Genomic DNA, 14,730 nt, shown 5'->3' with positions numbered 1-14,730 from the left:
GAAAAAAGAAATCAGCCAACTTTTTAATCCCTGGGGAACCTTGTTTTTATTATTATTGCAACCATTTGGAAACTGGAGATTACATTACATTTTACATTTGGAAGAATTTTTTTATTTTTTTATTTTTAACTTTGGTGATGAAGACTTTGAAAGACTGAGGGGTAGATGTACTGAAGTGTTGCGGCTGTGGCAATAGTCGCATTTTAGGGAATGCTTTGCGGCAGCAGTTTTTCTTTGCGGTTCAGCCTTAGATGAATATGTAATTATGGGCATTCCTGCATAAATTCGCAAAAATGGGGTGGAGATAGTGCAAATGAGTGTTCTCAAATATTATAATGAGATGTACTAAAGCTATTTTTTAAGAACTTTTGAAAGCACGTTTTAAACAGTTGCAATTAACAAACTTTTAAAAGGCAGTATGAAAAACACTATCCCCTAACCATGGCTGCTGTGATTGCAGCAAGGAGACATAGTCTTCAGCAAGAACGAGTGATTTGTAGGATGAGAAGAGAAAGGGTATTTCGTACCCATATTACCCTCTTCGATTTAAATAAAGACCAAATTAAGCACAGGTACAGGCTTGGCAGCCACATAATTCTTGAGCTGCTGTCTTGAGATGACCTGGAGCCTGTCACCCAGAGAAGCCATGCTATCCCTGCAGTGGTCAAACTATTGTACACCCTGCATTATCTTGCCTTTGGGTCCTATCAGGGGACTGTGGCCTCTGTTGTTGGCATTTCCCAGCCCTCTTTTTCTCGTGTGATGCCAGTTGTGCTCAATGCATTTTTGAGGCGAACAGACAAATACCAATTTTTCCTTAAAAGCAGGGTGTACTTACAAGCCTTGAAAACAAATTTCTATGACATTTCTGGTTTCCCCAACATATTGGGAGCAATAAACTGCACACATGTGCTGCTAACCCCTCCAACTCATTCTGAGCATCTGTATAGGAATAGGAAACACACCTATTCTATTAATGTGCAGGCGGTTTGTAATTGTGCAATTTAGCAATACACCACTAAATAACTTACATAAAAACTGACAGTATACATTTTACTTATACGTTACGAATTAGTGGTATAATGTAAAATTGCTGTCATGCAGCAACATGATCTATTTTGTGTTAAGAATCAACTGCATATAGTGATCAAAACCACTGGGACAAAATCATTCCTATACTAACCATGCTAAAATACTCCGCCTGTAAGAATCAAGCAATCTGCTTAAAAGAATAATTTCGGGTCAAACTGATTGCATGTAATATAATACTGTATAAAGTGCAATGACGTGTACAGCCAATAAAGCTGTTTTTGAATTTGATCACATCCCTGGTCCGCAGCGACTCCCAGCAGAAGAAAAGCAAGTCGTGCAGTTTACGTGTGAGTCGACATGGCAGGTATTTTTTTTTGTTCTGTTAGTGGAAATTTGTTTTAATAAAGTGAACACACATTCATCGAATACATACTGAGTACAGCAGTGTTATTGTGTGATATGCATGTAGAGGGAGTGGGATTCCAGAGCTTTGCATCTCCACTTAGTGAACAACTGTGAGATTTGCATCGATTTGCCACAGATGCTTAAATGCAGTGGTAGTCCTGACAATAAAACACTGTACTGTAATGTCATTTTAATTCAAATGCCATTACATGTAAAACTGCACAGCAGTTAAACTAGGCACCCTCACAAGACAATCGCTTCTTAAGTATACTGTAGTAAAATAGGATTCTGCAGCCATGAGTACACATAATCGTGATCATATAACAAGTTGCTTATCCATGTTTTGATGTATTGTCCTCAGTGATTGAGCACCATTGACATTTGTATACTGTATTTAAACTGCTAATGCGCAGAGGCACGCTCTGCTAATTGTAATCATATCGGTCCGCTTTTAAGAATCAACCGCTTATTAGAATCAAACCATCCTGGACGGATGTGATTCTTATAAAATGAGTGCACTGTAATTACATAATCAGTTACAATCAAAGAGCTTCCTTTTTTTCACTATACTGGTATTGGTAAAACACATTGTATGAGGGATGGAAATAAGATTTCCATTTCATATCAGTTTGAAGTGCCACCCTGAGATCTCCCCTTGCCCGGTGGTTTTGGAGCAGATGATACAGACTCCACAGTCTGATTGATTATGCTTTCCTGTTGTTTTGCTACAATCCATATTTTAGATTTTTTATTACATTTTTTGTTTTGAACATTTTAATGCTGTTGTGCTACTTTGGATGCTATGTTAATTTATTATTTCATGTTGTGTTTTCACACTGGACACTCCCAATTTCTTACTTACAGAAATTATGTAAAGCCATTTATTTTAGTGGACTGAAAATGTCACGTGTTTATATATTTTTTAAATGTAGCACCTTTTATTCTAGCATTTTTCACTTACAAATGTGGTTTTTCATGATGTGGGTTAGCACTGGACTGCAACTTTAAAACTTTAAAATTTAATGTTTGTTTTGTGAAAATATTTGAAATGTCAATAAAGTGGACATACTGCAGCAACTTTGAATTGTATTTCACCCGTCAATAAATATGATAACTGCACTTCTTGATTCTTTAGCGTTACTGTGTGCTGTGCTCTACCTTTTGGATTTTAAGCATGCCTAATTGTAAAGTAATCTATCTACCTAATGTTATTAATGCCTGGAATTTCACCCCTGCCTGAGTGAACGCTTAAATGACAACTTTATGCCCCCTGGGCAGAATCTGGTATATTATATAGATATATGATACATATATTTAATGAAATATAGGATTCAGTTTTGCACAGTGTCACCTAGAAAATCCTTTGGATTAGAGGCCATTGTGCCAATTCCCACTAATTGTTTTAATGTTCATGAGAAAATAAGCATGACTTGATAATAACAGTTTCACTGTTTTAAATTAGATTACAATAAAATGTACCTCGGGCCATTGCTTCTATTACATAAACAAGTCAAAAGCAATTGACTAAACATGTCAGGACCACCTATTTTGTGTATTTCTGGGCGGATAAATTTAACTGCTAGAAGAATTAATTGTGGTTAATTTTACCACTATTCTCTAAATGATTACATTATTTTCTGTAAATGAACCACATTTCCTTAAATGCAGACCTCACAAAATAAAAGAAATGGGCAAAACATCTTTACTGCAAGATTTACTTGCTTTATTTAATCCTTCTTGAAAAACAGGGCAACTACACCAACAATAGTTCAGCTTTTCCCTTGTTTAATCAATGTCACAGTTGGTATTAAGCAATCAATATATGGTATTCATCCCCACATTTAATTCATTATTAATTCTAATACTGTTTTTACACCGAACATACACTGTGTAAGGCAAATACTATAAATCACTGCAGAAGTAGGAATACTAGACTATCTAGTGAAATTGTTCATTGCATACATTTAAAAAAGGAAAAAAAGCAATAAATTAAAAGGCAATTTTTTCCACCACGTTTAATGGTTAGCTCTCAATTCAAGGCATTAAATAATTAAAATCCCTAACAAAAAAAAAAAAGATTAGTTAATGCTTCATTATGTTTATCTTAAATTCAGCACAGTATTATTTTTTACACCTCAGAAAATCCTAAATACATGACATAATGCACAGAGCAATTATTATTTATCTCATTCACTGAAATATAATAGCACTTGGATGGATTTGTATTATTTTTTGCCAGCAACGCACAATTATGGAACTTCATAATTCTTATTTTGTGAGTCCCAACATAACTTTACTTAAATCCCAGTTTCCTTGCAACTGAATCATCTACTGCTTTTGGCAATAACTCCTCCTCTTTGCAGTTTGCAAAACACTTTCCAGAGACCCCCTCTGCATCTGGAGAACAGGCTAAATAAATGGAAGACTGGGCACCTTCTAGTGGGGTTTTAAAGAACGCCCAAGATGCTAAATTGAATAGAGGCTTGGCAAGCAAAGGAATATTAATATGCCTACCAAGGTTTGTTCTAACTATTCCCGGAGTTAGAGCATTTACAGTTACTCCGGTTTCTTCCAAGTGTTTTGCCAGTTCATAACTGAATAACAAATTGGCAAGCTTACTCCTGCTGTAGGCAAAGCTTTTGTTATAACTCTGCTCGCTGTTTAGGTCATCAAAGTTGATCTCCCCGTATTTGTAAAGCTTGGAAGACACCACCACAATCCTGCTGGGGGCAGATTTATTTAGGAGATCAAGGAGAAGGTGGGTCAGAAGGAAATGTCCCAAATGGTTAACGCCTAACTGCATCTCAAACCCATCTTCTGTTTTTGTATATGGGCACTGGCAGATTCCAGCATTGTTTATGAGAACATCTAATCTTGATGTTCTTCCTGCAGAAACAAAATCAAATGAAACATTAGTTATATATGACATCTAAACTTGTACATATCCAGGTGTTTAAGAATGGTAAAATGCGCGTTCTTTAATTTACCAAAATAAACGCTTTTAGGGCATGTTTAACTCAGTATCTTAGAAAATAAAGTTGTATACACATATTTTTGACAGGTACGGTCCTGTATGTAATTTAATCAGACTACATTTTAGTCTACTACTAGTATACTATTTTTCAGTAACAATAACATGTGGTCAGCTCGACACAGTAGTAATAGTAAAATAACTCAATTTGTCATTCAAGCACTGTACCTTGACAACTTCCTCACAGAAACTGTGAACAGATTTTAAGGACATCAAATTCAGATGTTTGATAACTACTTCCCCCTGCTCTAGGCCTGCCTCCTGACGCAGTTCCCTGGCTGCTTCCTCGGCCCTCTGCTAGTCTCGACATGCCATGATCACATGAGCCTCAAGCTTCAATAACTCGACTGCTGTGGTCTTGCCGATCCCGCTGTTGGCTCCAGTCACAATAACAGTCTTGCCACGCATCAACCCAACAGAATAACGTATAATTTGAGTAGAACCTCTGGAGAAGTACTGGCGAGCTAAGAGAAGAACTCCGCCGCCCAATAAAGCGCAATATAAGCACCGCTGTGGACATCAATACGCGAAATTAATGTTAACCAGGACCTAGCTGGAAGCAAGCCAGACAGTATGTCAACAAAACAAAACAAAAAAAACAACAATAATAATAATAATAATAATAATAATAATAATAATAATAATAATAATAATAATAATACTGAGAAAAATTACAAGTCCCGAAAGCCTTTGCAAAAAAGAGGCTGGCCCAGAGCAGGGTGGAGTAGTTATCGGGAGCTAGCGTCCTTAAAAACTGTCATAAACATTATATATTTCAAAACTCACATACTCGTCTAACTAAGTATATGTAATAGATATATTTAGATGCCTCTGCTGAAGTTACCATTTCGAATGCTATACATGCAAATTAGTTTAGTGTGAAATCGGTTTTGCACTGGCGTTATTCCAAAAATGTAACTATTTTCTAGAAATAACATTGAGTAGGATATTTTTTAGTGCACATTGTAATAAGAAAGATGTATGCCAGCACAAGCACAGGGATATCCAAACTATAAGCCATTTAAAGTTGTAATGATACATGTCATATGAAGGTGGGAAATGTTGGTTTTTGAACTAGGGCTGGGACCTAATCAAAACTTTGACAACCCGCTAATCGCATTTAACAAAACTGTATTTAATACCATTTTCTTTTTATGAGTAGAAGAAATAAGATACTTACAAAAAAAAGAAAAAGCCATTAATACAGTTTTGTTAAGCAGTTTGTCAAAGTTTTGATTTGGTCCGGGCCCAGGTACTATTCAGTTTTGCATTGCTCCAACACTATAATACTCTCCTATAATCCAGGGGGGTGCTTTCAAGCCTCCTGGAGTCTATCAACCTCATATTTTAAGATTAATCCCTGGATAAATACAGATAGGTTGGTGCAATACAGGATGATTCCCCAGTGCTCTAAAATGGTTAAAAAATCTAATCCTGGTTTATCCCGGTGGGGTATTGGTTATAGACATAATAATAATAATAATATTTTTTATTTTTATATAGTGCCTTTCATAGTGGCCCACCATCACAAAGTGCTTTACAGAGGTAGACTGTGAACTGTGCATTATATGCCGAGTCCCTTACAATAGGACATTGATTTAACATCTCATCTGCAGGATGGAGCACAGGGAGGTTAAGTGACTTGCTCAGGGTCACACAGTGAGTCAGTCAGTGGCAGAGGTAGGATATAAACCAGTGACCTTCTGGCTACAAGCAGAGGACTTTAACCACTGGACCACACTGCCTCCAAAATATGTAGTCCTGCCACATATTTAATCACTTCCCAACAAGCTGGTATGAATGGTGCTTTCTCTATATTTGCATCATGGATATTTATCATCCATATGCGGATAAAATTGAAAACACATTAAAATGATATTTACCACACAGATTGTACTTCAAACCAGGTTTATTGCAGTAAAAGCATATAAGGAAAAAATAAAACTGACAGCAGTATTTATCCAGCACACATACTACAGAATACAGTACTGCACATAAACATCTGTTACATTCTTCACCAAAACACCACAATACAAAACTTGTAAAAATAAAGTGTTGAATACAAAACAGATTTTTAGATGTGGTTCAGCTGATGAGAAACTGTTTCAAAATATTTTATAAGAAACGTAAGGGTGTGTTTTGTTTAAATAACGTCTTTACACAATTCATTAAGGTCTAAAACTACAGCATGTGGACATAGAAGGCCCAATCCTTGATGTAGTCACAATAACAAAAAGCACCCCCCCACCCCCACCACCAGTTTTTAACTTTAAAGTATTTATTCCCAGTTTGTTAAAAACATAATTAAACAAACTATGGAATATTTTTACAACTTTTATCATATCCTAATTTTGTTTAAATGCAAATTATTATTATTTCTTTCACATTATAAAAAAAATTGAAAGGGGCAAGTCAACTGCACATTAACACATGATGCATACATACATCCTTAAAATGTACAATTTGCATTTGCTAACAAGAAATTGCAGGCAAACTATCTGTTTTGCTTTTTCACCAACAGAAGTCATTTCTTTTCATGGTATAAAAAGGCCAACAGTACAACATACCACCATGCACTGAAATCTGTATCACCCTGCTGATAATAATTCACTTCCAACTAAAGCATTATGAGGTAAGCTTCACTCAGTTTACTAAATTGGGCTGCAAAGAAAAGTTAAGTAGTGCAGCAAGAAATTAACAAACTGTAATGTATTCTAGACAATAAAAAAAACTTTAAAAAAAAAATGAAATTAATTGAAATCAGTTTGTCTTTTCCTTTGCTGCATGTATAGCAGACTAGTAAGTAAGTATGTTACTTACTAGTATGTTAACCAAAATGTCAGGGGGATAAAATGAAATTTAAAAGCAACACCCGCATAGGAATAGGAAATTCCCACAGAAAGACAGCTGTTTTCCCATTTAAAACCAGTAGAGAATATAATTGCAGCTTCTACCAATCTGTGAATCATTAACCTACACCCTTGGTCTGTTACTTCTTCTTAGGACTCTCCTCTTTAAGCTTGCCCTTGTTGTACTTCTGACCAATTCCATAAGGCACATGTGCAGCAATGGTACCCAGCTGTTGAGCACCCTCAATGTGGAACATTTGATCATCAAAGAAGATATGAGGGCGGATCTTTTCCAGAAGTGGCCCCTTGGGGGCCCCAGCCAGGAAAAGTGCCTCATCAATCTCCAAGCCCCAACTCCTCAGGGTCTTCAGAGCTCTGGCCCCTGAACTTGCAGCACTTCTTGCAGTCACTAGGTAGGTCCTGATTGGGCAGTCCATACGCTCATTTTTTGCGTAGAATTTACGCTGGAGTTTTCCCAGAGCCTCCAAAAAGCATTTCAGGGGACCCTGAAAAAAATGAAAAGTTCAAAAGCATATATATATATACACACACAATAGCAAAATAGGGATGATTAACAATTTTACTGTTTCCGACTGGGACAAAAAATTAAGGCTAAAACCATTTTTCCTGGGATGTCTGGTAACCCTAATGTAGTTCCTAAAGACATTTTTAGTTTTTTGCTGTACTTGTTTCCTCAGAAAATGAACTAAACAATGTGCAAAATGTTTACTTCCTAGTCAGGTTACCTTGTATATTTAGTTTCCTATGTGCAAAAAGACAGAGCAGTTGTTCACATTGATGTTTAGCAAGCAAACCAAACTTGGTCTGGTTCAACCCCAGTTAGACCATTATACAGGTCTAAACACATAAGCCAATTAAGTGCCTTAACAAGACCCACTTACTGGTTTATTTTAGACCCGTTTGAAACCAGTCAATGAACTATGAAACCAGTCTATGTTGATATATAAACCAGTTTATGTTGCAATGTTGAAACTGACCCAATGTGTTCACTGTTGTTGAATTAAAATAAATGTACTCTACCTGTGCCAGAGGTTTGTTCTCAAATTTTTTCTCGTGTTCAAAAAATGTGTCTAATCCATGTTCCTTCACAATTTGTTCTGATTCATCAGAGAAGAGAACAGCATCCCCATCAAAAGCAATCCTCAGCTGATCATCACGCAGTTGGATTTCTTTTTCAACATTGAACATGGCAGCAGCTGCAATACCTGGAGAAAAGGAGATACACTGTTACTCTTCATGAGGCCATTTGCCAGCCATTCCACCATGGATTCTGGCCTTGTCTATCTCAGAAGCTGAGCAATGATTGGCAACTGCCATAGTCTCTGTACTTGGAGGGTGCTGATACAATTGTTGGGAAGTAGGGGGCAGATTTCAACCAATACCCCAAGAATGGTGTTAGTGTGCTGTACTCCACATAAAACATTAGTGGAAATTATAAAAGTTAACTAATTACTTCAGTGGCGATTGTAAACGGACGGTTAATTGTGAAACAGTTTTGAGCTGCGTTACTACATATTGTGGGTGTAATCACATAGCCTCCTCTCCTGAGGCATTTCCTTCCTTTGCTTCACAGATGGGTGTGGGTTGCCAATGCAAAATACAGAAAGACCAATATTTGAGGACAGTCTATAAATGATTCAGACCCCTCAACATGAACCAATCACTCTTTGCTTTTGCTGTTTTCACATTCAGATGCTTCTGACAGGAGATGCGAATAACAATGGTAACATTTAAGCAGGGACATAGTTGGGTGCAGACAACTAGCAGTCATGTAAATGGTTAATTAATAAATGAAATTTAAATGGTTTTACTTTAATTGATGAGGAAAGTACAGCTAGATGGTACATTTAGTGGCAGTGAAGTGGCTAAAGTGGCTGCTCAATTGCATAGGTCACTATTTGCTGCTTGTGCATTACAACAAATCTTTTGTGGTTTAGCTGTGCAAAGGTCTGTCAGACTATTTCCAGTTTACACTGTAAGCAATATACTTTTAGGTGTATTTCAATAACATGGCTTTTTATGATGAAGATGAATAACATTAACAACAACATTACCACCACCATTGTATTGGTTTCCGAAAAGATTGTAAATGATACCCTTTAACAGATCTTTCCTGAGGAATACTGCAAAAGGATACTTCAACCTGACACTTTTTGCATACCTTCTTCTATCGCCTCCTGTACTTTTTCAGAATCATTTGAGAGGTAGAGGTTGGTAAGGTAAGCCTTCAGGTAACCAATGGGGCTTTTTCCACCAGTCATACAGAATCTCTCAATTGTTAAATCTATAATAGACAAAACAAAGATAAATTAGTGTCAGCAACAACATATGCTAAAATGACTACATTCTGTTGATGTGGTTTATATGAGAAACAAAACAGGATGGCTGAAGTCAATATGGCTGATTTTTAAATTGTACCAAATACTGATGATTAGTAAAACATTTTCCCCATCACATTTTATTCATAGCCAAATTCACATGGAAAACACTTCAGCAAGTCCCTCTGTCTTCTAAGACCATATATTAACCCCCCTCCATTGTTAGTAAAAGGCCATTTTAGAAGGTGGGGGTTGGGCATGACTCAATAAAGAAGAATAAATAAAGAAGAACCACATTATCTTCCCATTAATAAATTCTTACTCCTGTTATATTTGCTGTCAATATATTTGATTTGATTTATTCTATTGCTTAAGAAGAAGAAGAAGAAGAAGAAGAAGAAGAAGAAGATGATATATCATTATGCAGCAGTTAGAAAGGTTGAAATTTATAGCATCTATCAATACTGTATGTGTTGGCCACTCCCTGGAAAAGGATATAAAAGAAACTCTCATGTTTGTCATGAACTATCTAGACTGACATTCCTTCTAATGCTGAGTATTAAGTTTAAGGACCAAAACAGAAGCACATTTGTTTTGATTACATAAAAGGAAACTCTCTTGACAACAGCTTGTGAGCAAATATATCAGTCACATCTTCAGCCAAAGTAATCAGCTGCTACAGAATGTGTTTGTTGCCATGCAAGCATCTTATAGTCTTTATAAATATTTAGCTGCTTGTGCACCTTCACCTTGTGTGTTACCTGTACCATATTTTGTGAAAAAGGTGTGGTCCAGACTCACCTGATTAGCACATTTATGACACTTGTTAAATAAGTGCAGATGTTGCTGCCATACTGGCTCCCTCCTAGGAGCTACACGATTGCCAAAAGCATAATATTTTAGGTTACTGAATATAGTTATACAGACCTTACCACACAGCTAAATAAGGAGCTGGCTCTAAGACTTAAGGTCTCCGTACACCGAACACGATGCGATTTGTTCTGTGATAAAATGCTACTTTCACACCAGTGGTGACAGGAACGCACGCAATGTGATAGGTGACTCTCCTCTGATTGTATTATCAGCTGAAAGAAATCACACTTATGATAGGTAAACGAATCATACACACCAGCTATATCCAGTTCCCTGGAAATGGACTGCCAGATATTCTTCCTCATTGCTGTGTCTTTATAATGTTTGTGTCCTTTATTGTACAGCTCCAGGTATTTTGATACTGCAAGAATAATTTTTCTTCCGCCATTGTTTACTGAAGGCGCACATGGGACGCTGTTCCTCATTTGTCAGTTCCCTAGCTGCTGCATGACAAAATGGCAAAAATAGACACCAATCCTATTTTTTCCACACCGCTTTAGTGTTGCTTCAGTGTCACCTGTCGCATCGCAGGCAGTGTGAACGGCTCGTATAAAAAATACATGTTTTTTTTTTTTTTTGTATGACACATTTGCTTACCGCATTGCATCTGGTGTTTAGAGGCCTTTAGTCTTTTACTACAACAGGAAAATGTTCAGTCTGGAGAATTAATCAGGTCTATGTTGCAACACAAAAAGCTACTGTTTATATTATTATTAGTTTATTTAGCAGACACCTTTATCCAAGGCGACTTACAGAGACTAGGGTGTGTGAACTATGCATCAGCTGCAGAGTCACTTACAACTACGTCTCACCCGAAAGATGGAGCAGAAGGAGGTTAAGTGACTTGCTCAGGGTCACACAGTGGATGAGGTGGGATTTGAACCGGGGACCTCCTGGTTACAAGCCCTTTTCTTTAACCACTGGACCACGCAGCCTCTCATATTAACTGAACAGACCCACCCAAGGGATTTATTCTTTGATTTATATACATACCGTAATGGTTGATGCAGTTAATGAGCCGCACTCCAACCTGGGCGTGGTTGTTAGTCATCAGAACAATATCAAACAATTCCTCGCTATCAGGATACAGTTCCCGTAAGCGGGCGTTAACTGTCATTATTGCCTGTGAAAAAGACAAAAGCATACCATGTGAAGGAGTTAAACCTTTTAAACCTTGTTAAAAAAATGCAATTATGCTGTTTGTTGTTTTCCTTCCAAAATGTAATAAATCTGGCCAATTTATATAATCCCTTTAGATTCCTAATTAAGATGTAAAGTGCAGTGCAGTACTGTTCATATTAATGGTGCATTTATACCTCCCACTAGCTTTAGTGCTATTTTCCTGCACTGTATTTTTTCATGCTAGCAGTTTTTAATTTTTATGGAGATCAATAAAGGAAAGGTTACTTACCAATGCTTTTGATATGACTGTACAGTTAGTTTATGTGGACTTTCAGTTCCTACTCATCAATCACAGTATTCAGATTACACCTTTTTGCAGTACAAAAATAGACTTGTATAGTCCTAGATATCATTTTACATGAAACATGTAAGTTGTCATGCATTCAACACAGTGCCCTGCTGGCATGTTAGGGAATCACTGTTGAAGGTGTACAATGGGACGGTGTGTTTTTCCTTTGTTCCAAAAACAACAAACATGCCATACTAGGTCGACTTCTGACAAGTCTTGATAACCATATATGGGCGTGAACTGGAGAGACTTTGGGAATGCATTCATGGTTTAAATTAAACAACTTTTTAAAGAACTAATCCCAATTTTAACAAAAGAAAGTGCTGAACTAAGATCTGTAAAAATCGAGGTCTTTCTATTCTATTCACCTGCTGACACTGCACATTTGCAGCTTAATAAAAGTTACAAATATGCCAGTGTCAGTTTGAGCATTTAGACGGATGTAAAAGATAATACAAGTACACAGCAAGAATCACAAAATGAATGCTATGTAAGATATCAATGAAGTATAGGAAGCACATAACTTTCCTAGTCCTGGCTGTACCAACCTACCTTTACAAACGGAAAAGCTGCTCCTGGCATCAGGGGCTCATTTTCGTGCTCTAGTTGGTACGCCACATATTTTTCCAAACCTTCATCTTCGTAGAATTGTCTTTCTTTGACCATATTGAACAGTGTCCGTGAAGATACAGCGATCGTGACAGCATTTTGGGGTTTGGGCTGTATTAGTAGGAGGAATTGGAACAAAACAAAGTGATACGTTACACTTTCCTTTAAAAAAAAATAAAGCAAACAAACAAAAAATATGTGCTATATATAATAACTTGATGTAGTTTAAACTTACAGGTCTGGGTCTCTTTGTAGACCCCAGGTTGTCATAGAAAGCCTTAGCCGCAGCCCAGTCGTGTTCGTCTTTCTGATTTTTGTTACTGACAACTTCATCATTTTTATTGACCTCCGTTGCTTTAATTTTGATCATTATTAAACTGGTCAATGCTTACAAAAACAATTGTAGACGTTTACTGTATAGCAAGATGACGCCAAACTAGTTGTGAAAATTGCGGAAATACTACTGTACATTCCTGAGAAAGGCGTCCTTCATCACCCACAATGCTGGCTGCTCAAAGTGGGCAGGTAGAAGCTGCGTTCAGCCACAAAGATTCTTGTAAATCTGAATAGATCTGTGACAAAGTTTGTTCTTCACGAACGTCTGAAAAAATGCATCTATTTTAGCTGACTGCTAATTTTTTACACTTAAGTGTAATATCAAGTACACCTTTGTAAACTTATTTTGCAAAGGTAGCATAATATTATTATTATTATTATTATTATTATTATTATTATTATTATTATTATTATTATTATTAGTGTAGGAAAGTGTCTATGTACTGTTGTGTGTGTGTATATATATATCAATTAGTTGATTAAGAATCTGTATAAATAGCCATTCGAAAAGACATGATTTTAATTAAGGCAAGAACAGCAAAAGTGTTAAGCAAAATGTTTTTTCCAATACTATAACAGCAAGAGAACATTCAAAGAGGAGGTTAAATGTCTAAGAGATACAAATGGCAAAATCATAGACGAAGAAACAAAATAGCAAATATATATTAAATTATTACTTTTCACAAGTTTTTACAAAGGAAGATACGGACAACATGCCACACAACCTGTTCCTATTCAGTTTTAAATAACTTTAGCATAACAGAGGCAGAAGTGTTAAAGGGACTAGGAGCTCTTAAAATAAACAAATCCCCTGGACTGGATGAGATCCTCCCAATAGTACTCAAAGAAATGAAATAAGTTATTTACAAAACGCTAACCAAGATCATGCAACAGTCTCTTTACACAGGGGTTGTACAGACAGACTGGAGAATTGCAAAAGTAATACCGATCCACAAAAAGGGGGACAAAACCAAACCATAACTACAGACCAATAAGTATGACTTTTATTATATGTAAACTTATGGAAACTATAATAAGATCCAAAATGGAAAATTACCTATATGGTAACAGTATCCTGGGAGACAGTCAGCATGGTTTTAGGAAAGGGAGATCGTGTCTAACTAACCTGCTTGATTTTTTTGAGGATGCAACATCGACAATGGATAATTGCAAAGCATATGACATGGCTTATTTAGATTTCCAGAAAGCTTCTGACAAAGTCCAGCATAAAAGATTAATTCTCAAACTGAGCGCAGTAGGGATTCAAGGAAATGCATGCACATGGATTAGAGAGTGGTTAACAAGCAGAAAACAGAAAGTACTGATTAGAGGAGAAACCTCAAAATGGACTGAGGTAACCAGTGGAGTACCACAGGGATCAGTATTAGGTCCTCTGCTCTTCCTAATCTACATGAATGACTTAGATTATGGTATAGTAAGCAAACTTGTTAAATTTGCAGACAACACAAAAATAGGAGGAATGGCAAACAGCGTTGCAGCAACAAAGATCATTCAAAATGAACTAGACAGCATACAGAACTGGGCAAACGCATGGCAAATGACATTTAATAGAGAAAAGTGTAAGGTACTGCACGCATACAATAAAAATGTGCATTATAAGTACCATATGGGAGATGCTGAAATTGAAGAAGGAATCTATGAAAAAGACCTAGGAGTTTATGCTGACTCAGAAATGTCTTCATCTAGAAAATGTGGGGAAGCTATAAAAAAGGCCAACAAGATGCTCAGATATATTGTGAAAAGTGTTGAATTTAAATCAAGGGA

General features: G+C 36.6%; 1 protein-coding gene and 1 pseudogene across 1 annotated transcript; both read right to left on the bottom strand.

Moving 5' to 3' along the window:
- Nucleotides 1-3,705: 3,705 nt before the first annotated feature.
- Nucleotides 3,706-4,988, bottom strand: LOC117410692 (retinol dehydrogenase 14-like; annotated as a pseudogene).
- A 1,371-nt stretch (nt 4,989-6,359) lies between these two features.
- LOC117410691 (cytosolic 5'-nucleotidase 1A-like) lies at nt 6,360-13,112 on the bottom strand. Its single transcript, XM_034017429.3, has 6 exons — nt 12,845-13,112; nt 12,553-12,720; nt 11,523-11,652; nt 9,500-9,622; nt 8,359-8,543; nt 6,360-7,823 (listed from the first exon to the last, which is right to left on the bottom strand). The coding sequence occupies exons 1-6, from the start codon at nt 12,977-12,979 to the stop codon at nt 7,458-7,460; spliced, it is 1,107 nt and encodes a 368-aa protein (XP_033873320.2). The 5' UTR covers nt 12,980-13,112; the 3' UTR covers nt 6,360-7,457.
- Nucleotides 13,113-14,730: the final 1,618 nt, after the last annotated feature.

Source organism: Acipenser ruthenus, chromosome 6, assembly GCF_902713425.1.
Source record: "Acipenser ruthenus chromosome 6, fAciRut3.2 maternal haplotype, whole genome shotgun sequence".
Lineage (NCBI taxonomy): Eukaryota > Metazoa > Chordata > Actinopteri > Acipenseriformes > Acipenseridae > Acipenser > Acipenser ruthenus.
This window is presented reverse-complemented; position numbering and strand designations above follow the sequence as displayed.